Source organism: Engraulis encrasicolus, chromosome 24, assembly GCF_034702125.1.
Source record: "Engraulis encrasicolus isolate BLACKSEA-1 chromosome 24, IST_EnEncr_1.0, whole genome shotgun sequence".
NCBI lineage: Eukaryota > Metazoa > Chordata > Actinopteri > Clupeiformes > Engraulidae > Engraulis > Engraulis encrasicolus.
The window spans coordinates 40434033-40458498 of record NC_085880.1 but is presented as its reverse complement, the minus strand read 5'-3'; the positions used below and the strand labels follow the sequence as shown (position 1 = coordinate 40458498).

The 24466-nt window shown below is 46.2% G+C and overlaps 1 protein-coding gene across 4 annotated transcripts in view; it reads left to right on the top strand.

The window, feature by feature from the left end:
* Positions 1 to 21197, top strand: part of kcnq5a (potassium voltage-gated channel, KQT-like subfamily, member 5a) — a 324848-nt gene extending 303651 nt beyond the window's left edge. For 2 of the 4 annotated variants that reach the window (XM_063190918.1, XM_063190919.1), the window contains exons 11-16: positions 4332 to 4440; positions 11250 to 11381; positions 11995 to 12108; positions 14899 to 15015; positions 18856 to 18982; positions 19873 to 21197. In XM_063190918.1, the coding sequence (XP_063046988.1) occupies positions 4332 to 4440; positions 11250 to 11381; positions 11995 to 12108; positions 14899 to 15015; positions 18856 to 18982; positions 19873 to 21138 (1865 nt within the window). In that variant the 3' untranslated portion in view covers positions 21139 to 21197. The remainder of the gene's footprint in view (positions 1 to 4331; positions 4441 to 11249; positions 11382 to 11994; positions 12109 to 14898; positions 15016 to 18855; positions 18983 to 19872) is intronic. The other 2 variants (XM_063190921.1, XM_063190922.1) reach the window with 2 other exon arrangements.
* The last annotated feature ends 3269 nt before the right edge of the window (positions 21198 to 24466 follow it).

Below are 24466 nucleotides of genomic sequence, written 5' to 3'. Positions count from 1 at the left end.
ATTGTCATAGGGCACACAACTGATATAATTGCTTAAAGTGATACTGTAACATTTTTGGCAATAAGCTAATAGACCTCCCCTTGAGTTAAATGAAAACTTTTCTCCTGTACTTCCAGCCGTTTTCTACTTATGGCAGTGCACACAATGAACATTGAGTCCTATGAGACCGGTAAAGCCCTATTTTTTAACTCAAGGGGAGGTGTAAAATAAGCTTATTTCCAAAAACAGGACAGTAGGACAGGACAGAAAGTTAAATATGTTTGAAATACACTTGGGCAGTCATGGGTGAGCGGTTAGGGCGTCAGACTTGCATCCCAGAGGTTGCCGGTTCGACTCCCGACCCGCCAGGTTGGTGGGGGGAATAATCAACCAGTGCTCTCCCCCATCCTCCTCCATGACTGAGGTACCCTGAGCATGGTACCGTCCCACCGCACTGCTCCCCATGGGGCGCCACTGAGGGCTGCCCCCTTGCACGGGTGAGGCATAAATGCAATTTCGTTGTGTGCAGTGTGCAGTGTTCACTTGTGTGCTGTGGAGTGCTGTGTCACAATGACAATTGGAGTTGGAGTTTCCCAATGGGCTTTCACTTTCACTTTCACTTAAGTACAAAATATTTTGACCTGGGTTCAGTAGCCTATGTATGCATACATCTTCATTTTCGCTTCTCGTGATCGTCCGTGCAGCGAAGCAATCATGAAAGTGCTTAACGGGGTCGCTGGACCACTGCACTTGAGAAGTCGTGAAAAGTGCTTTACGGGGTCGCTGGATCACTTCACTTCGAGGAACATGAGTTAAAAGCAAATAGCAAAATTAGCGTGTTGGGCAATGTCGCTGGCCATGGTGCTGAAATTACTGCCGAGCCCTAAACCTGATATAGATAAAATCTGATGCGTGGGCTCGGGAGTATGGGGCTCCAACTGAGAGCTCGGACAATACCCGCGCCCGCGAAATATGTGCGAGGTCTGAGCGGACACCCCCTGGCCGGTTATTGGGAGAGCGAATGGAACCGAGGAGGTGCGAGGGCGGACTCCCGGATAAAACGGTCGAGAAGATGGGGTGGATGGAGGGTGCGAGAAAGCGACTTTCTGTCTAGGAGCAGGTGAGTGGGGAATAAATACAGCGTTGATAATTGAGGGAATGAGATTCAGGTGGATAGGTAGGCGTGCCGTACTAGCGCGCAAGGAACTGGTCAAATGACAGACGAGCAGGAAATACAGAGCAGGTGTTAATTTAGACCTGTCAAATTTCATTATGCTTCTCCCGAACTTTCGTTTCGTAAATGGAACGACATTTCCAAACACACTAGGGCAGTCAAGGGTATGCAGTTAGGACTTGTAGCCCAAAGGTTGCCGGTTCAACTCCCGACCTGCCTAACCATGCTCTCCCCCATCCTCTTCCATGACTGAGGTACCCTGAGCATAGTACCGTCCTGCCGCACTGCTCAGTACATGTGTGTGTGTGTGTCTGTGTCTGTGCCTGTGCATATGTGTGTGTGTGTGTGTGTGTGTGTGTGTGTGTGTGTGTGTGTGTGTGTGTGTGTGTGTGCGTGCGTGTGCGTGCGTGCGTGTGTGTGTGTGTGTGTCGCATTGCTACCCACAGGCATCTTACTTATTCCATGTCAGAGCTGAGGCTCATATTTGAGGATGAACTCTCTGCACTCCTCATTTTTTCCTCTCTTCTTTTTTCTCTCTCTTCTTTTTCCTCTCTTCTTTTTCCTCTCTTCTTTTTCCTCTCTTTTTTTTCCTCTCTTCTTTTTCCTCTCTTCTTTTTTCCTCTCTTCTTTTTTCTCTCTCTTCTTTGTTTTCGTCTGCTCTATTGCCTCCATTTCCCTCTGTCTGTGGCCTGCTTTCAGAAATCACACACACACACACACACACACACACACACACACACACACACACACACACACACACACACACACACACACACACACACACACACACACACACACACACACACACACACACACACAGGCCAACAGGAAATGAGTTACTCTCGGGACATTCATCAGAAGTGTGCAGTGCGTAGTGTGCAGTGCGGTGCGTAGTGTGTGTGTGTGTGTGTGTGTGTGTGTGTGTGTGTGTGTGTGTGTGTGTGTGTGTGTGTGTGTGTGTGTGTGTGTGTGTGTGTGTGTGTGTGTGTGTGTGTGTGAGTGTGTGTGTGAGTGTGCGTGTGAGTGTGCGTGTGCGTGTGTGTATTAGGATATATACAGTATGCACACAGACACCCCCCCCCCATACATGCCGTATGAACATGCATGCACACACGCACACACACACACACACAGGAGAAAGATAGCATCAGTGCATAAAAGGCGTGCAGTGTGTGTGTGTTTGTAAGTGATGGTGTGTGTGGGCGTGTGCTTGTGTATGGGAGAGATAGCATTAGAACATTACATGTTTATTTATTGTAGTAGATGTGTAAGGGTTGAGTACATTCTCAGATTGTGTGTGTGGGTGTACATGCTTGTGTGTGTGAGGGTGTGCGTGCTTGTGTGTGTGGGTGTGCGTGCTTGTATGTTTGTGTGTGTGGATGTGCGTGCTTGTGTCTGTGTGTGTGTGTGTGTGTGTGTGTGTGTGTGTGTGTGTGTGTGTGTGTGTGTGTGTGTGTGTGTGTGTGTGTGTGTGTGTGTGTGTGTGTGGCAGTAAGTCAGTATCATCTCATTGTCATGTTGAGGGGAGTCTGGGGAGAGTTTTATATGAAACGCTTTGTTAGGCTGATTCACCGTTTTATTGATTGAGGAAGCTGTGTGTGTGTGTGTGTGTGTGTGTGTGTGTGTGTGTGTGTGAGAGAGAGAGAGAGAGAGAGAGAGAGAGAGAGAGAGAGAGAGAGAGAGAGAGAGAGAGAGAGAGACACAGAGACAGAGACAGAGACAGAGACAGAGAGACACACACGCAAGGCACAAACTTAAGGAGATTGAGTGTGTGCAGGTGGGTGGGTTTGCGTGAGTGTGTGTGCGTGTGTGTGAATGAGTGAGAGAGAGAGACAGAGAGAAAGAGACAGACAGACTGACAGAGAGAGTATGTGTGTGTATGAGAATGTGTGTGTGCGTACATGCGGGCGTGCATGCGTGCGTGTGTGTGTGCATGCGTGCGTGTGTGTGTGTGTATGTCTGTGTGTGTGTACGTGTGTGTGTATGTGTATGTGTGTGTGTGTGTGTGTGTGTGTGTGTGTGTGTGTGTGTGTGTGTGTGTGTGTGTGTGTGTGTGTGTGTGTCTGCTTCATCTTCCTGTATCCTCTGGGGCCTGTTATGCTGAGTGGTATCATCGGTAGGAGAGCTCCTTTCATTATCTGCCTCCCGATAACTCCAATACACTCACCAGGGACGGAGATATAGCGGGGCAAGCAGGGCATTTTCCCCTGGGCCCAGGGCGTTCTTGTATTGTTGGGGGCCCTATTGTGACCATGGCAAGTTGTTTGAGGGGCCCTATCAGTGTTTTGCCCTGGGGCCCTGTGTGCAATTGTTCCGCCACTGACACTCACCAGGCACTCCATGATATTAGGACAGTCACTAAGGCGACGTTTATACACACCCGGGTATTTTAATAAACAATCTTTTTCTTTCCTTCATTTACCAAAATATCTTTGTTCACGCCATCGGCAAATCTGCATAAATATGCTGCCGAGAGTTGTCGTAAATACGTTTAGCTTGTGTGCGGTAAGGAGAATGCCATTCAAGTCTCTCTTTTCTCTGTTAATATACAAACTCTAACCAAGATTTCTTTTTTTAATCTCCACTTGCTAGTGTTATCGAAGATGTTTTCAGAAGAATGGCCTCTCTTTATATACCATATAACATATTTTTTATTATTATTTAAAATGATGCGTTTATGTGTAATTGAGGCCTTGGAGCTGTTGTACTGATCTCTTTGGTGCTACTAATGTTTTAGAAGTGGACGTCAATAGATGCTGAAAAGTCCAACTGTATATCTCTCTCTCTCTCTCTCTCTCTCTCTCTCTCTCTCTCTCTCTCTCTCTCTCTCTCTCTCTCTCGCTGTTAAAAGTGGTGGTCAATATGTGCTTAAAAGTCAAACTCTCTCTCTCTCTCTCTCTCTCTCGTTGCTAGAAGTGGTGGTCAATAGATGTGCTTCAAAATCAAACTCTCTCTCTCTCTCTCTCTCTCTCTCTCTCTCTCTCTCTCTCTCTGTCTCTTGTTTTTAGAAGTGGTGGTCAATATATATGCTTAAATGTCAAATCTCTCTCTCTCTCTCTCTCTCTCTCTCTCTCTCTCTCTCTCTCTATATATATATATATATATATATATATATATATATATATATATATATATCTCTCTCTCTCTCTCTCTCTCTCTCTCTCTCTCTCTCTCTCAGCGGACAGCAACATGGGAGGAGAGGAGTGTGTGGATGATCGGGGGTGCCACTGTGACGTGACAGTGGAGGACCTGTCAGCCCCTCTCAAGTGTGTCATCAGAGCAGTCAGGTGGGAACACTCAGACACACACACGCACGCACACACTCACACACACACACACACTAGACACGCACACACGCACACACACTCACACTACACACACACACACACACACACACACACACGCACACACACTCACACTACACATACACACACTAGACACACACACACACACACACACACACACACACACACACACACACACACACACACTCACACTACACACACACACTAGACACACACACACACACACACACACGCACGCACGCACACACACTCACACTACACATACACACACTAGACACACACACACACACACACACACACACACACACACGCACGCACACACACTCACACTACACACACACACACACACGCACGCACACACACTCACACTACACATACACACACTAGACACACACACACACACACACACACACACACACACACACACACACACACACACACACACACACGCACACTACACACACACACTATACACAACACACACACACGCACACACACACACAGTCACACACACTCACACTACACATACACACACTAGACACACACACACACACACACACACACACACACACACACACACACACACACACACACACACACACACACACACACAAACTATACACAACACACACACACGCACACACACACACACAGTCACACACACACTCTACACACTACACACACGCACTAGACACACATACACTCAAACTAGTATAGACACACTTACACACACACACACACACACACACACACACACACACACACACACACACACACACACACACACACACACACACACACACACACACACACACACACACACACACACACACATAAGGATATTGAGGGGCTTGTGGTTGCCATGGCGGTGGTTAGACATAGCTACTATGCTACTCTCATTTGGTACAAGTGATAGTTGAGTAGCCTAGGTTACCAAATCCATTATGAAAACAGTCAAGCTCTAACACATGACAATTACAATTAGAGACAGAGAGAAATTAGAGACAGAGAGGAATTATCAAATTAATTAGTGAATACATGTTAATTTCTATTTTGTGCTTTGGCAAAACATATAACTATTTGTCATGCCAATGAAGCTGTTTGAATTGAATTGAATTGAATTGAATTGAATTGAATTGAATTGAATTGAATTGAGAGAAGGAGAGAGGAAAATAGAGAAACACAGAGACAAAGAAACACACACAGAGACGGAGACACAGAGAGAGAGAGAGAACAGAACAGAACAGAACAGAACAGAACAGAACAGAACAGAACAGAACAGAAGAACCAAACAAAAATATAATGCTGATAATGTTATTGAAGAAATATTGACCCCAGTATCATGTTTTCCTGATGTTTTCCTAACCTACCAATGAGTGTTTTAAGTGAAACCGAGCCTGTTTTTATTGGACTCTGGGTCATATGAAGTCACAGCCCAGTTGGCGTCCTATCTGTCTGTGTTTATAGTAGTGGCCTCATCCCAGGCTGGCTGCACTGTTTTTCACACCTAAGCCCCAGAGCTGCCCACAGATAGGCCTATCTGTAATTTAATACTGAAAATAACTATATGACTGGCAGGAAATAGGTGTTGCAACAGGTACACTGTGTGTGTGTGTGTGTGTGTGTGTGTGTGTGTGTGTGTGTGTGTGTGTGTGTGTGTGTGTGTGTGTGTGTGTGTGTGTGTGTGTGTGTGTGTGTGTGTGTGTGTGTGCGACTGCGCTTGTGCGTGTGCGTGTGCGTGTGTGTGTGTTATTGCATGTGTGTGTGTGTGTCTGTGCGCGTGTGTGTGTCTGTGTGTGCGTGCGTGTGTGCGTGCGTGCGTGCGTGCGTGCGTGCGTGCGTGTGTGTGTGCGTGTGCGTGTGCGTGTGCGTGTGCGTGTGCGTGTGCGTGTGCGTGTGCGTGTGTGTGTGTGTGTGTGTGTGTGTGTGTGTGTGAAGCACCCCACTGAGCAGTCAGAGCAGCTGAGAGTCAAATGCCCATGGGGGGGGTAGGTGTGGAGCTCCGTTTGTGTGAGCTAGATTCAGGTTTCAAGGCCTGGAGGCTGGAACCCAAAAGATGCCGACAGGAGGGCATAGCTTTCATAGAAGGGCCTTCAACCCCGACAGGGCTGGACTGGCCATCTGGCAGAGCGGGCATTTCCCGGTGGGCCCCGCACCCTTGTTGGCCCCCATTTTCTGAAATGTAGAAAAAATATATTTTTTAAAGATTTTTTTGAAAATAAAATATATATTTTTTAACGTTTCTTTCTGAAAATAGGGGCCCACGAGGGTGCAGGGTCTTCCGGTGAGTCCGTCCTGCAACGCTAATTATGAGGACCCCCTGTAGCCCCTTAATGCGCGCCGTACCTCCAGAGGCACGCTGTAATAGTCATTGAAATGTAACTACCATAGCACTACAATACTATGACACAACACAGGCCCTTTAGTAATGCACCACGACTTGGTCATTACCATACTGGTAACATCAAATGTATAAAGCTGCGTCTTAAGGGGTTAAGCCAAAAGTGCCCGGGCCCCATTTCACCCCCAGTCCAGTCCTGAACCTCGCTGACAGGAGGGCATAGCTTTCATAGAAGGGCCTTCACCCTGCTGCCCAACCCTCTCGTACTCACAAAAAACACACTGGACTCAAAATCTTCCAAGTCGGCCCAGCCGTGACTCAATCGGCTGGGCACTCGACTGCGACACTGGCGACCAGGCTTCGATTCTGGCCCGAGGTCTTATGCCGAGCCCTCCCTGTCTCTCTCTCTCTCTCTCTCCCCGCTAATTTCCTGTCGCTCTTCACTGTCTCTGTCATAATAAAGGTTTGAAACCCCCCCCCGCAAAAAAAAACCCCATAAAAGAAACACAAAATCTTCCCATCGTTCCCATGCAGCTCCCAAGCCTCCACCAACATGCATCTCACCGGATCCCTGGAGACTTGGAATAAAGCTAGGCTAAAACTACACGACTTTATATTTGTATCCAATGTTGACGTTGGGTTGTGAAACACACATAAAGAGATTCACAATTGATTATATTGTCTCCAGTCGTGAAGACGCACTCGATAGGCAACATGACTTTAAAGTTGTATCCAATTTTAATGTGGGGTTGTGCCACACACGTTAAGAGATTTGCAATTGATGATCTTGTGACAATTCAACATTGTAATAAATATCGAACATGTTTGATATCTACGAGTGGCAAATTCCTATTCACTCTTTAAAACACTCAGGTACATCATAACAACATTGCTACGGCATGCCTGTCTCAGAATCTACACTGCAGTGAAAAAATGCTGTTCAAATAAACTCCCTTTGAGAATGTTTTTCATCACGGAATGCCAGCAGTTGATACAAATATGAATGCGGTATGTAAAGCGATTTTTGGTACGAAAAGTGTTTCCCACGACACCCGTTTGGACCGCTCTGTCAAAAAGTGGCATTTGGGGTTTTCTGACAGTGGACCATGGAAGTGGTCACGAGAGTCATCGTTCACTTACTAATGACTCACATAACCATCGACCGACTCGGGACAGTGATTAATTAAACTTTTAATCCTACCTTGAGCCCCTTTAAGACTTCATTATTATTTTGGTTACAAAACTTGTATACAGTACATTACGCATTTAGCAGATGCTTCTGACCAAAGTGACTTACAAGGAGGACATTCAAGCAAGTAAGGGGTCAGTACAGAGCACAGCAGTATACACGTAATGTAGAACAAATAGAGAGCAGAAAAATAGTGGCAGACAATATGATTGTAACAAAGGCTCTGCACTAAAGGGGTTAAACATGAAACCATACATGCGAGCAGCATCAGTCGGACGAAAACACTCTCTCCTCTCCTCTCCTCTCCTCTCCTCTCCTCTCCTCTCCTCTCCTTTCCTCTCCTCTCCTCTCCTCTCCTCTCCTCTCCTCTCCTCTTCTCTTTTCTCCTCTGCTCTCCTCTCCTCTGCTCTCCTCTCCTGTCTCCTCTCCTCTCCTGTCTCCTCTCCTCTCCTCTCCTCTGCACTCCTCTCCTCTCCTCTGCACTCCTCTCCTCTCCTCTCCACTCCTCTCGTCTCCTCTCCTCTCCTCTCTCCTCTCCTCTCCTCTCCTCTCCTCTCCTCTGAGGCAGCTGCCACACATTTACGCAGAAGGTGTCATAATTAAGAGCTAGGAAGTAAGGCCAACATGTCTACCTACTGTACTCAACATGACAGATGCATTTTTCAATATTGCATCTTGTCACAATTCTGCATTTTCCCACTTTTAGCCCCTGGCAGGTGGGGGCCCCTAGGGCCTAGCAGGTGGGGGGCCCTAGTCTGCTGCCACATCTAGCCTGCATGTGCGTTAATCTGGCCTTGGCAGCTGCCGACCAGTAATGCTGCACCCCAGGCGTGTGCTCGACCCCAGAGTGCACCATTTGGGGGGGGAAAGAGAGGAAAGGGAGGAAAGAGAGGGAGAGAGGGGGCCGAGCTGGGTCAATTCTCCCCTCTGTCAACATTACCCGCCCAGCAGAGGCCCACCGGAAAATAACAAGCAGAGTAGACACACATAACAGACCTGCAGACTGTGCTGACCTAGCTGCAGGACTGGGCTCCACTACCGTTCTTCCGTAAATTGATGCTGAGCTTTTATGGACATGACTGATGTTTCACAGTGGCAGTGCATTGTGTGATTGTGCACACGGGGCTGTGGGAAAGAAAGCGCACAGAGGTTGATGGATGGATTGGTGCGCTGCGCTGAGCTCACTCGCTGACTGTGAGTTTGTGAGTCAGAGGTGGAGGCATTTTTGATGTGGTATCACCCCCTATTGGTGAGATTTAATACTTGCGGCACTCATGCAGTCGTACTAGAAGATGATTTACAGTAAGAGCTGTGTAATAATATGCACAAGTTATATACTCTCCATTAATTTAAGTTTAATTTAATTTTACAAAAAATGATTATATTACTACATATGTTTTGTGCATTGCTTTAAAGGAACAGACCACCCTTTTTTGATTTTCACATATTTGCAGTATTTCCCAGCATTGTTCATGAATGTGCATAACATTTTCTTCTCTGTGTTTTCAGTACTTAGATTTATTGGATCAGAATTATTAGCATAGCTTAGCATAATCACTGAAAGTAACTGGTATCTTTAGCATCAAGCCACAAGTGATCACTGGACCGAATTAAATTGCTGTTTTACACTCTGGTGAATGTTACATTCATTTTAAAGTGGTTTAGAAGTACATTTGATGGTGTTTTATTTTGTACCATAGACTTGCATTACTATGCCTAATTTGGGTATACTGTCAAACGGGGCAATGCAAACACATAGACGAAAATGATATGCACGTTCATGAATAATGCTTGGAGATACTGCAATTATGTGAAAATCAAAAAAGGGTGGTCTGTTCCTTTAATAATAAATATTATATTTGATTTGGACAATGGAATGCTGAAGATAAACACCAATTCGATGAATGAATGAATGAATGAATGAATGAATGAATGAACGATTTTATTTGACATTCTCAGTTCTTATATAAAAATAAATATGTGATTGAGTTCCATATAAACCACACCACATACTTAAAGGGACAGTTTGGTACTTAAATAAAATAAGCAGAGGGTAACACAATAAAGCTCGGAAGTTTATCTCCATTGTGGTCCTTGGATATAAGTGGTGCGATCATAAATGAGGTAAGAAACTTGTCATGCTTATTGGCACAGATATATATATCGCTGGAAATAGCTGTGTAAAGACTGATAGGACAATCTGTTTCTTTTTCTTCATGATTTTCTGACTTCTCGTTCTTGATTTTGTATATTTCCTTCCTATTCTGATATACTGTTTGACTTGGATGTGGAGAAGTGGCAGGTGTGTGCATGATGAAACCTGCAACCTGGTGAGAGAAACTAACAGAGATGATTATCTCAGTGGGGACTTCTCATTCAGACAACAACCACAGACTGTCATATGGAGTTATAAACAGCACCACTTATTCTGCCCAGGGCTGGACTGGCCATCTGGCATAGCGGGCATTTCTCGGTGGGCCCCTTACCCTTGTGGACCCCTGGCCATCTGGCATAGCGGGCATTTCTCGGTGGCCCCCGTACCTCCTTACCTAGATTAGTCTATGTCTGCATGGGAAAGCAAGAAACGTAATTTCAAATTCTTTGTATGACCAGTGCATGTAAAGAATTTGACAATAAAACCAACTTGAACTTGAACCTTTGTGGACCCCTGGCGAGGGTGCTGGGCCCACCACCGATGAGTCAGTTCTGCGCCGCTAATTATGAGGGGGCCCTTTAAGCCAAAAGTGCCCGGACCCTATTCCTACTCTATTCCTACCCCAGACCAGTCCTGATTCTGCCTCTGCAGAAAGCAGAGGAGGTTGAAAGGAAAAGCTTATACCACAAAGTCGATCTGAAAAAAAAAACGTCATCCGTAAACAAATACATAAATCACTCAGTTTTCATTTCACAAGCTCTAACTTGGTTCTAATTTTGTGTATTCATCTCTGTAATCATCACCCGTCTTTCTGTCTGTCTGTCTGTCTGTCTCTCTCTCTCTCTCTCTCTCTCTGTCTGCCTTCTCTCTCTCTCTCTCTCTCTCTCTCTCTCTCTCTGTCTGCCTTCTCTCTCTGTATCTCCTTCCCCTTTCCTTCATTCTTCAGTGTATGTCGTTTCTGAGTGATATTATACGCCACGGTGTAGTTCCGTCCATCCATCCAAGTTCACTTATCTGAGGGTTTGCAGCATGTGATGTGACATGCAGTGGGTCCATTGACATTGTTGTTGTTGGTGTTGTTTTTTTTTTTTTTTTCATCTCTGCAGAATCATGAAGTTCCACGTGGCCAAGAAGAAGTTCAAGGAGACTCTGAGGCCGTACGATGTGAAGGACGTCATCGAGCAGTACTCCGCCGGACACCTGGACATGCTCTGTCGAATCAAGAGCCTGCAGACCAGGTGGGTTGTTATTACCTGAAGTCATACTAGCGTACAGCCCCCCAAGGTGGCGTTGGGGAGCCCTAGGGGGGCGTTGAGAAGGTGCTTAGTTGCCATTGAGGGAAATTAGTCCATTTTATTCTTTAATACTAAGGGGGTGCTGGCAAGCTTATGATGAGGTCAAGGAGGCACTTGCTCAAAACAGGTGAGAACCGTTGTTCTCGTGTATCGGACCGACGTTGTATATGAGGAGGAATATATAGTGTGGCTTCATCACTTTATCCTCTATCTCTCAGTTTCAGTTTCATTTTATTCATAATTCACAAACATTTCTCAGCATTACTTGTTATTTTGCATGAGTATTAAAATGTAAAAGTATGTGTTTGTAAGAATGTTTATGTGTATAAGTCTGTATGTGTGTGTGCGTGCGTGCGTGTGTGTTTGTGTGCGTGTGTGCATGCGTGTGTGCGTGTGTGTGTGTGTCTGTGAGTGCGCTTGGCATGCATATGTGTTTCATATTATCAGTGTTTCATGAGTGTACGTATGTATGTGCAGTGAATGTGACGGTGTCCTCACCTCACCTCACCTCACCTCACCCTATATATATTATCTTCACTGTCTCTGTCTCACCCAGGCTGGACACTATTGTGGGCCCTCCCCAGGCCCTGAGCAGCAAAGCCAAGACCTTTTCCTCCCCCTCCCTGCACTTGTATTACAGCCAGGCCCGGAGGAAGCACTCTGCCCCAGGGTCAGGCTGCCCCACACTGCCCCCCTCTTCTCTCCTCTTCTCCTCTCTGCTCTTCACCTCCAGTAGAACAGTAGCATGCTCCACTCCTCTCCTCTACTCTACACTCCACCAGTCTTGTACGAAATTCCGAATTGAATGAATTGAAATTCAAAGTAATGCCATGATACGCACACTAAGTGGTGTCACTACCTTGAATTTCTTTGAATTTAATCTACACCACCCATTGATGTTCCTAGTCCACCTAGTGTTCATATTATGGCATTACTGTGAATTTTAATTCATTCAATTTGGAATTTCGAAAGTCTCCACTCCACTCCACTCCACTCCACTCCACTCCACTCTGTGTTGCCAGATGTACGATAATTATCGTATTTCTAAAAAGAGAATGCGCGCACATCAGTAGCACAGGTGCTGGACCAAACAGAAGATAACTGAAAGGAAAATAAAGGTCTGCAACACGGTCTGGTGCTCCCGAAATTTAATGGCACGAAGTTTCGGACTAACCGTCCTTCATCCGAAACGTCGTGCCATTACATTTTGGGAGCACCAAACAGTGTTGCAGACCTTTATTTTCCTTTCAGTTATCGTATTTGTACCATAATTTTTTCCGTTTTATGATATCCTCTGTACGATAAAAAAATGATGTACGATCATTTCAGAGTTGTCATTGAATTGAATTGAAACAACAATTTGGGTCTTGTACGATAATTTCCCTAAAAAAAGCCCCCAAAAATGATCATTTTGAGGTTTTGGTACGATAATGTAGCATTTTTTGTCTGGCAACACTGACTCCACTCTACTCCACTTCACTCCACTCCACTCCACTCCACTCCACTCCACTCCACTTCACTCCACTCCACTCCACTCCACTCCACTTCACTCCACTTCACTCCACTCCACTCCACTCCACTCCACTCCACTCCACTTCACTCCACTCCACTCTCACCACAGGCCAAACAGGGGACAACAAAAGTTTGACATGTTTTTTCATCATCTGATCCGACTGGTCAGTCGGAATTAGTGCTGTAACAGTTATGTAAATAGCAAATGATCTAAATCTCTCCATCATGAGATGTAATTTTGTTACATTTTATTTTGGTTTATTTTTGTTTAGTTTGTCAACATTGTAATTCAAAAGGCAATTTGTTGATCTGAAATGGTTTGCATATTTTTAAAAAGAGCAGTCTTATTCATTGCAGTAGGACTAATCTAGCTCGTTTGTGCCATTATATTGACGCAGCAAGTAGGTCTTGTCCCATCTTCAGCTTTAGATTTGTGTCTTCTAGTTAGCAGCTCACTGGTGCTTCCTACAGCATAGACTTACAGAGACTTACATGGTATTTCGCTGTTATGGAAATGGATAGTTCTTCACCCTAACATATGAAATAAGGAGCCCATATTGTCACGCTTTCGTCTCCTGAATGACCTGTGAGTGACACGAGAAATATTTTGGATGTGTTATGTTCTCTGTTTCCTCTTTTTCTGCTTCAGAAAGCTGCTATGAATGACTAGTATAGCTGCTCTTTGGGTAAATAAGGCAGCGTTAGATGTGGGCTGTATTCATTCATACTTGGACTAATAGGCTACTTACTCAAAGTGCAACTCACCATCTGCTGGTGAATGAAGAGTAATGCACATATGAGCTGCATACATAGAGTGCGTTACAATATGCAACATTGCCTCCTCCACTTGTGCTTGTCTCCTCGTACCAGGAAGTAATGACATCACTGACCACAACATTGTATTTCAATATCTTGCAAAAGCTCAATTGTTAAGTCTTTTTCTCATTTGCAATTGAGATGGTGAATGAAAAACAGTCCTTCAAAAGTTGTTGTGGCTAGGCTGACAGCTGGGAAACTTTATCGTTTTCTCCACGGAGGAGGGGCCAGGAGGTGGGGCGAGGCCACAAGCACAAGTGGAGGAGGCAAGGTTGCATACTGTAACACACTCATACACTGCTGCTACCGCTAGCTCAAGTAGTTTTTTTTGTCATGAAATGGGTTAGTTTGCTATTCTCTGAATGTCAGTTCTTTAGTTTGTACCTTGTTAAGATATTTTTGTTTTGTTTGCTCAATCTGTTGCCTGATGTATTTTGTTAGCTATACTCAACTGCTGTATCTGTATTTGTATTGATTATAGTGTAAGGCATACTTTGAATGGAACTGCTGCCTTTTCCTGATGATTAAGAAATCTATCAGAAATAGGGAAAAAAATGTCTGCTACAAGAACTGTTACTTGCCCACAATTTCCTTCTGTTTCTCTGTCTTTTGATTTTTTTCCTACTATTTCTTCCTTTCCCTCATGAACAACTTGTGAAATAACGTGTGCATTCCCATATGTGGACTCCCGTCCTCCCTTGCACACTTGCCTCCTCGCGGCCTCACGGTGTCGTCACCGACAACAGCCTTGTATTTCAATATCTCACAAAAACTCAATTCTAATATAATTTTCTCATTTGCAAACGGGAAGGTGAATAAAGAATAATCCCCAATAAATTGTTTTGGCTAAGGTGAATAAAGAATAATCCCCAATAAATTGTTTTGGCTAGGCCGACAGCGGGGAAACTTAATTGTTTTCTCCACGGAGGCGGGGGCATCAGCGAAACGCGAGGCAACAAGCAGCACAGAAGGAGGGAAGTCTGCATATAGGAATCCACCCAATATGTAGTAGAGTAGAGTCATAGTATTATTTTTATGGAGTAGAGTAACTTTATTATTGATCCCCGACCCCGAGGGGGATATGTTATAGCTCCACTGACCCCCACACTCTGCCCCTCGCTCCCCCATCCAGGCTCCACTCAGGCCTGGGCCCGCATCAGTCCATGGGGGCCAAAAGCAGGAACCTTTCCTCCCCCGCCTTGCACTTGTATTACAGCCAGGCCCAGAGGAGGAAGCAGTCAGCTGTTGGGTCAGCATCCACCATGGACCCCCCCCCCCCCATACCCCCTACCCTAAGACCCCCTATACCCCCATAGCCTGTGCCCCTTTACCCATACTCCCCATACCCCACTACCCCATACCCTAAGACCCCCCCATACCCCGTACCCCACTACCCCATACCCTAAGACCCCCCATANCCCCATACCCCACTACCCTCATACCCCACTACTCCCATTCCCCATACTCAATACCCCCATTCCCCCTTTACCCCCCCCCCATACCCACATACCCCACTACCCCATACCCTAAGACCCCCACATACCCCACTACCCCATACCCTAAGACCCCCCCATACCCCACTACCCCATTCCCTAAGACCCCCCATACCCCATTACCCCACTACCCCAATACCCCCATATCCCCACTACCCTACTACCCCACTACCCCCATTCCCCATACTCTAATACCCCCATTCCCCCTTTACCCCCCCCCCCCCCATACCCCCATACCCCACTACCCCATACCCTAACACCCCCCCATACCCCACTACCCCATACCCTAAGACCCCCTATACCCCCAGAGCTTGTGCCCCTTTCCCCATACTCCCCATACTCGATTACCCCCATACCCTACTACCCCATACCCTAAGACCCCCCNCCTACCCCATACCCCCCTACCCCCATACCCTATACTCAATACCCCCACACCCTGTTACCCCCGTACCCCAAGACCTCATACCCCATACCCTAAGACCCCCCCATACCCCCATAACCCATTCCCTAAGACCCCCCATACCCCATTACCCCACTACCCCATACTCCCATACCCCACTACCCCCATACCCATACCCTATACCCCAATACCCCAATACCCCCATATCCCCACTACCCTACTACCCCACTACCCCCATTCCCCACACCGCCATTCCCCATTCCCTATACCCCAAGACCTCATTCCCCATACCCCATATAGCCTGTGCCCCTTTCCCCATACTCCCCATACCCCATTACCCCACTACCCCATACTCCCATACCCCACTACCCCTATCCCCTAAGACCCCCTCCATACCCCACTACCCCCATACCCCATACCCCACTACCCCCATACCCTAAGACCCCCCCATACCCCACTACCCCCATACCACCATACCCCACTACCCCATACCCCACTACCCCCATACCCCATACCCCAATACCCCATACCCCACTACCCCCATACCCCCATACCCCAATACCCTGTTACCCCCCCCGTACCCCAAGACCTCTTACCCCATACCCTAAGACCCCCCCATACCCCCTTACCCCATACCCCAAGACCTCATTCCCCCTACCCCATACCCCCATACCCCATACCCCACTACCCCCATACCACCATACCCCACTACCCCATACCCCACTACCCCCATACCCTAAGACCCCCCCCATACCCCCATACCCCATACCCCATACCCTAAGACCCCCCCATACCCCCATAACCCATTCCCTATACCCCAAGACCTCATACCCCACTACCCCCATACCCCATACCCCACTACCCCCATACCCATACCCTATACCCCACTACCCCCATACCCATACCCTATACCCCAATACCCCAATACCCCCATACCCTAAGACCCCCCCATACCCCACTACCCCATACCCCATACCCCATACCCCACTACCCCCATTCCCTATACCCCAAGACCTCATTCCCCATACCCCATACTCCCATACCCGATTCCCCACACCCCATTCCCCATACCCCATACCCCGTACCATTCTCCAGAGGTGTCAATGCCGGGTTCAGAAAGTGAAAACCTTTCCACAGATTTGATCCAACCAGCGCTGAATAAGCTGATCGTTGAGCACGCCAGACAGGCCGACCAGCTACGTATTGGAGTCACCTGTGTTGGAAAGAAACTGTGGCAGGGTTTTTACTCTCTGGACCCGGAATTGACACCTTTGCCGTTGTCCTACAGTAGCTACCGTACCCGTATACCCCCTGGAGAGATTGGAAAAGAGAAAATGAGTGGTCACTGAACTGAATTTTCGAAGGGACATTCTTACATTATTAGATGATTAGAATATTCTGATGTGATCTTTGATTTACATACGTAGTAGACACATCATCAAACATAAGGCAATTTTATGAGCTGTACAGTAAATACAGTATTTGAGGACTGGATTATATGCAGTTCATTGGTTTGAATTCTTTGTTCAGTTACCCTTATTCCAGTCTCTTCCAAAGGGGTTGGTACTGTATTCCCTCTTTGGTTGGTATTCCCTCTATGCACTGATAAAGAACTGCCTTCTCTGAGGATGCCATGCTAAAGATGAATAATTTAACAGTATTGTCAAAATGATGGCCTATTTTCATTTAGACATTGGGCTACCCAACAACACGTCATTCCTGTCTATGCACATGAATCATCGCCATAGGCCTACTTTGATGCAGGACATTACTAAAACTGACTGAGTTTGGTGTGGGGGAGACGTGGTTCAGTAGGACTCGTGCGCTGTACCATTGCGCAAGGCCCTGGGTTCGATCCCGGCTTGACGCCTGATCCTTACCCAGCTCTCTATCCCAACCATTTCCTGTCTGTTCCCTACTGTCCTGTCAATTAATAGAGGCACAGCAGCCCTAAAAAAATATATATAAAAAATATATGTTTGGTGTAATGGAGTTATCGAAACGCCATCTTAAGCATGGTTTCTCAGGTGTTATGGATCATTCCAGATGCTATGTGAGGTTCAAGTATTGCACAAGGATCTACTGGAGACCTCTGTCCTACAAAGCGAGTTCCATGTTTATTGTTTACCATGTGATTTGTCAGACTAACAAAATACTGTAAGATGTTGTCGTATAAGCTGGGGTCTTTTTCAAGTACACGGTTCAGGGTTAGTGGCAAACCTTCATAAAAAGTTGGTAACTCCAATATAGCTTGTATTACCGGTACTTAGATATTCACATTAACTGTGACCTGAATTTATCCAGATTTGTCACTGAAACACAAAGTGTACTTTAAATAGAGCCTAGCTTTACTTTATTTGTTAACTTTTCAGAGATCATTCCTCTAATGTGTTGTTTGGGCTAATAAAATGTGTAAATAGTGTAAACAATCTTATTTGGTGTGCTTGTGTACAAACAAAATAAAGCATTCAGAAGATCGTTGTTTGCTATTAACATTGCATTATGACCTGGTATTGTCAATAACATCTGCATTGTGGTTAACAGTGATAGTTTTCCTCCCCTGTTCAGAGTCCCAATAACTCCTTGTAGTTTTATGTTTGTCCAAGAGTCGCTCTGGTATGTTTTCAGATTAACTCTTTCTTCCACTCCTCTTTTTCTCTCTCCCTCCTTGCCTGTTGGATATGAGCTTGTAGTCGTGTACAGAGCCATGGAATTCAGAGTTGTGACAATCATAAGTCGGTTTATGACATGATTCACGTAGATTGAAATAATTCTAGGCTGCGGCTTTCTATTCACTACAGACTAACACAGAGCATACATATCAAGTAAATATTAAATAAAAATGAATTACATAATACCGTTACCACACTTTCTGTGTTCTATAGTGGACTATAGTGGAACTATGTCAATGGCGATCTATGTATCAAAGGCTTCATGAGCCGCCTTTTTTGTGTACAAAAATGGAACACTAGCCTAACACTAGCCTAACTCTTAGCTCCATGGCTCTGGTTATATTGGGTTGTGGATTAGCCTAGTGTAGTGTGTGTAGTATGCTAACCCCTTGATTGATTGTTTTCCACTAACTTGGATTCAGGTGTTTCCCACCGGTGAGCTTTTTGGGATAGTGGTAAGAGGAGTATGTGTACTCCCATCAAAGCTGCATCCCGTCAATGTGTATTTTGTGTATTCTCTGCAGGGTTGACCAGATTCTGGGCAAAGGGCAGATTCCTGTAGACAGGAAGATGAGGGACAAAGTCCACCCTGAGGGGGACACACTGGAGGACATGAGCATGCTGGGCCGTGTGTGCAAGGTGGAGAGACAGGTAAATATACAGTATGAAAGTGAAAGCCCAACTGGGAAACTCCAACTCCCATTGTCATTGTGACAAAGCACTTCACAGCACAAGTGTTCACTGCACACTGCACACAACGAAATTGCATTTATGCTTCACCCATGCAAGGGGGCAGCCCCAAATGGCGCCCCAAGGGAGCAGTGCAGCAGGACGGTACCATGCTCAGGGTACCTGTCATGGAGGAGGATGGGGGAGAGCATTGGTCAATTACACCCCGCACCAACCTGCCGGGTCGGGAGTCGAACCGGCAACCTTTGGGATACAAGTCTGACACGGATTACCCATGACAGTATGCTTTTATGTAAATATGTATTTGTTTTTAACGAGGCGACATAACACTGATTAACCCTTGTAAGGTATTTTTTTGACCCATTTTCAGAAAAATATTTTAAATTATTATTCTTTTACACTGACGTTAACTGGCCTTGGCTTATTTTCTGTGAGGAACAAGTATAGAGAATTTAAAGAATTTAAAGAATCTGAAAAAGAAAAAAGTGATTCACCTCGCTAACCCCCACTCCACATTTTTATTACACAGGAGGTCCCGGGTCTTTTTGACCCGTCCCATTGTGGGGGGCTTTACTTATACATCAACATTTTCTGAATGTTCTAATTATGTTGAAAAGTCCATTCTAAAACATTTATGTGTAAATGAGAGGTCAAAACCAATGCGTTTTCAAAAATACCCATTTACGTGTATGGTGTTCCCACGATGGTAAGATGAGTATGTATACTCATGAATAGAGTACAGATGCTGTATAAGGCTCCAGGAGAGAGGTTTACTAACGCTCCACGCCACACTCTGCTTGTTGGCCTCCGTTACATAAACAGCTTCTAACTGTAGTCTTCCTGGTTTGCAGGTGCAGTCCATTGAGTCCAAGCTGGACTCCCTGCTGGACATCTACAGGCAGGCGTTGCAGAAGGGCTCCTCCTCCTCGGGCCTGACGCTGGCCTCCCTGCCCCTGTTTGAGTTCGAGGCCACCTCCGACTACCCCAGCTCCATCCAGAGCTCCGAGCACGGCGGCGGCGGACTCCCGCACCACCACCCGCTCCACCACCACCACCACCACACGGGCCGCGGCGTCCTCCGCTCGCACAGCGCCAACCTGCCCCACGGGCTGCAGCTCATCCTGGCGCCTAGCGAACTGAGCCTGGGCACTGGAGGTGGCGGCCCGCCGGGCTACCCCACCTCGGCCTCCTCGCTCAGCCCCTCGCCCCTCTTCCCCGGCCACTCGCCCTCCTCGCCGGATAGCAACTTCTACCCTTGCTCGCCTCCGCCGGTCCTCACTCCCACCGGCCACCTGGGCCCCAACAGGCCTTCACACTCACACTTCCCCGAGCTGAACAAGCCCTCCCCCACGACGCCCGGCTGTCCGCCCGCGGCCGCCACGTCCCCGACAACAACAACCCTCCAGCTGCCCACCGTGGTGGCCACGGCACTGGGGAGGCCGTCGGTGGGCATGATCCCTGAACTGGTGCCCGAGAGCGGGGTGGTTCAGGAGGGCGGCAACACCCCCACCTCCAGCTCCGCTTGCCTGGTCCTGACACCCAACGAGGAGGCCGACAGAGCAGATGGTGCTGGCAGCGGTAGCCAGAGTAGTGCCGGGGAGCTCCCGGGTAGCGGCGTGAGGCTCCGGAGCCGCTCCCCACGACGAAGCCCCAAAGAAGACGGCTCCTGGAGGAGACACCTGAGCCTGGACGTGGACCCTCTGCTGCTCCTGCAACCCACCGCGGCCGGCGACGCCACCTCCTCCTCCTCCGCCACCTCCTCCGCCGCCACCTCCTCCGCCACAGACCACCGCAACCTGGGCAAGTCCCTGTCAGTGCAGAACCTCATGCTGCCCTCCAGCACGGACAGCAACCCGACCGGCACTCCCCACACCGGCACACACAGTGGCGCCACCTGCAGCGTTGGAGGTGGAAGTGCAAGTGGAGGCAGTGGGAGCGGCAACAATAGCCACCACGAGCCCCATGTTTCAGGCCCAGGAGGAGAGGCGGCGCCTAAATGGGGGGAGACGGAGCTGTTCATCGGGGACAGCAGCGAACTGAGCACACCCACCACCGGGGGGACTTTTGACTTTCTTTCTCAGCAGAATACGGACCTCAGCTTTGTGTCTGAGCACTGAAGCACGTGGGGCGGGGGGTTACCCGGATGTCCAAAGGGGACTCAGTGGCCTTGTTTACATGTGACATTTAATTCAGAATTTTTTTTTTTGGGGGGGGGGGGCTTTTCAGCCATTATTGTTTTTTGTGAGACAGGATAGTGAAGGAGAGACAGGAAGTGAGCTGGGAGAGAGAGATGGAGAAGGACCGGCAAAGGACCCGGACCGGGAATCGAACCCGGGTCGGCCGAGTGGTAAACGTGTGCCCTACCATATCAGTCACGGTAGGGCCATTTAATTCAGAATTAAACTCAGAATTAACTCAGTTTAATTCTGAATGAAACTTAATTAGGCTTTGAAAACATCACGTAAAAACACTTCACAATTTGGAATTAAATGAAAGTGCAATGTAAACCCAACGGAACTATTTCATTCCGAATGATTAATTCCGAATTAAAAAACATCATGTAAACGTGGTCATTGGCACAATCAAAGCACGCTCAAAGTCCGCCCGTTACCTGGACGACGTGTGGCAGCATTGACCCTCCGCCTCGTGAGCTGTGAATGGAGCTAGGAAATCAGGACATTCGCTCTGTTTTCTGTTGTCATTTTTTTTGTTTGTTTGTTTCAGATTTCTTTCTTTTTTGCTTTTTGTTTTCCCCGTCAGACAAGAGAAGATGTTTATTATGGGAGTGTTTTAGTAGCACTGAATATTTTCAGTCTGTTGACTAAATTGATATGACTCCTCCCATGCTGTTGAATGAAATGAATACATATCACTGCATGGTTTGTTTCTTTTACAAATAAAAAAAATATATGGAGAAGCTCAAGGGGGCACCTAAGCCACACCCTCTACTTCCTGGTTCATGGCTCAGTGAGTCAAAAAATGATTACTGGGCTTGAAAATGAGTGATTTTTGGATTTGTGGTGCATAGGTGGAGGTCCAAGGTTTAGATTGGTGTCAAAAAACACTCATTTTCAAGCCCAGTAATTATTTTTTGACTCCCCCTGCCCCATGAACCAAGAAGTAGAGGGCGTGACTTAGGTGCCCCAGAGGCGATACTGCTATCCTGTGACAAGGAGCAGAGCAGATGTAACTGAGGTGTTCCCACGCAGTCCGTCCCCCTCGGGTCTCGAACTCGGCACCTCCCAGTCAACGCATTGGTTCAGGTATGGGAGTCACAGCACGATACCGCTGAGCTTAAGGACCAGTCCGATAGCTCAACGCTACCGATACTGTATGAGGCTTCGGGAGGGAAGCTTAATAACGTTCCACGCCACACTGCTAGTTGACCTCCGTTACACAGAGGTGTCGGTTCGGATGAAACGGTAGAGCAACTGTGAGAGGTCCTATCTCAGTCATGCATGGGCACTGCATGTTTCATAATGGATGCAATGGTGCATTAGGCTGAAAGTATATATATACACACTTTTCAAAGGCCCTTATATTATAAGTAGCAAATTGGCATCATGTATCTTTGTTGAGCCTCCCAAAAATTCTTAATTTTACAGTTATGCATGTGTTAGATTAAGGGCAGAGTTCAGAAGAAAAATGTAGGCAGACCAAGTTATAGTATGTTAGTGATTCTTGTTGGTTTTGATTTGTTTTGGTACGACAGTGCTATGGCAGCACAGCATACACACAAAGCTCAGAAAAAAAATCAATATTAAAGTCAGTTTCTCTGCGCTTTGAGTGAAAACAGTCTTATGAAATCCCAATTGAGATTTATATTCCTTTTCTTTTTAAAAAAATAAAGCAAAACTATAGAGGACGACTTGCAAGAACACATCCAGCTAGAGGGAAATTAAGAGATGTATCTCCCCTTAATGGAAGTTGCCTATACTTAAACATAGGCATATGAATCTTGACTGTCCCCTTGGGCAATAGGTTATTTTTGCTTGTGTCTGTGTGTGTGGTTGTTTTCCCTTTTCAGTTTCTGGCTTTACAGTTTAAAATGTTATATGCCGCCTATTAACTGTACGTGGTACCATAACTTATTGTCATTTTTTTTTTCTCTTCACTCTGACAATTCACTGTTTGTCACTGACAACCTACGGAATATTTGAATGTGATTTTATTGTCATCTGCATCTGTCTTTTTGACTGAGGCACTGTCAATAGTATGTCATAGAAAACATCTTTCGAGACAAATGTTATAAGTCACATTGTCGTGTGTAAGTTATTGTACCTTTCTAAACCTGGGACAAGAGAAAATCACAACAGTCTTAACCCATAAAGGGGACTGAAACTAATGAAGGTGAATTTATGTTGTTTTCGGTGTGCATTTGAATGGTACAGATCATGCTTTAACTAAGCAGGCTAGAAGTATACCCACAGAATGTAACATGTAGCCTAGTACATCTTTCTAAGTTAATATTATGTTGATATGTGTGACTTGCAAATCATGCAGAGACGTGTTGACATACCATACCCAGTGTTGCCAGATTGGGCTGTTTCCCGCCCAACTGGGCTGCTTAGGATGGCCGTGTGCAGGTAAAAACGCCATTTAGCAGAAAAACCTGCCCAGCCCAATTTTCCCCATAGAAATCAATAGAATTGGGCGGGATTTTGTGCTTCTACGCGGGATTTGAGCATTTTTTGGGCTGGAAATCGTCAGCCTCATCTGGCAACCCTGACCATAACATGCTTGTGTCAAGGTCCTTACGTGGATGTCCAGTGTGTTTGTCGGCACAGCTTTGCGTACAGAAGCACAAATGTCCAAAGACGAAGGAAGGAGTAGGCTATAACCTGGAAATGTGACTGCGCACAGGACGGAAAGGTCACACACTATATGAACTGTAATAAGTTAAAGAGAATAGCTCAGAAATTAGGCTCTCTGCTGAAAAGGGATAAGCACCGAAGGAAAATCTCCTGGCGTCAGCAATTTTATTTTAGAGCCGAATTGAAGTGTCCACGGATACTCAAGACAAAAAAAAGAAGTTTCTTTTATTTACATCATGCCTCTCCATACGGCTGAGGTGGTAACAGAACTAATAAATATGAAGAAAGAAGAAAGGAGAGAATAATAATAGACCTATTTTACACTGATTTTAATCTCTTGTTTAATAGTTCTTATGTAAATTTTTACTGTGCCTTTATGCATTTTATTATGACTATGTATGATCATTTCTTTTTTCCTCCTGCATACCTACTAAAAACAAAGATAGTGTAGATGTCATGAAGAATAGATGCACACCAGGTGCATAATCTTTATCGGCTGGCTGCAACCATGGTACATGTTTATCATTTAAATCAGAATTTTATTTTATTTTTATCACTAATAATGTAATTTATCACACAAACTGGCCTTAAATTACAAGCTTGATAATGTTAACGTTCTATGTCATGCAGA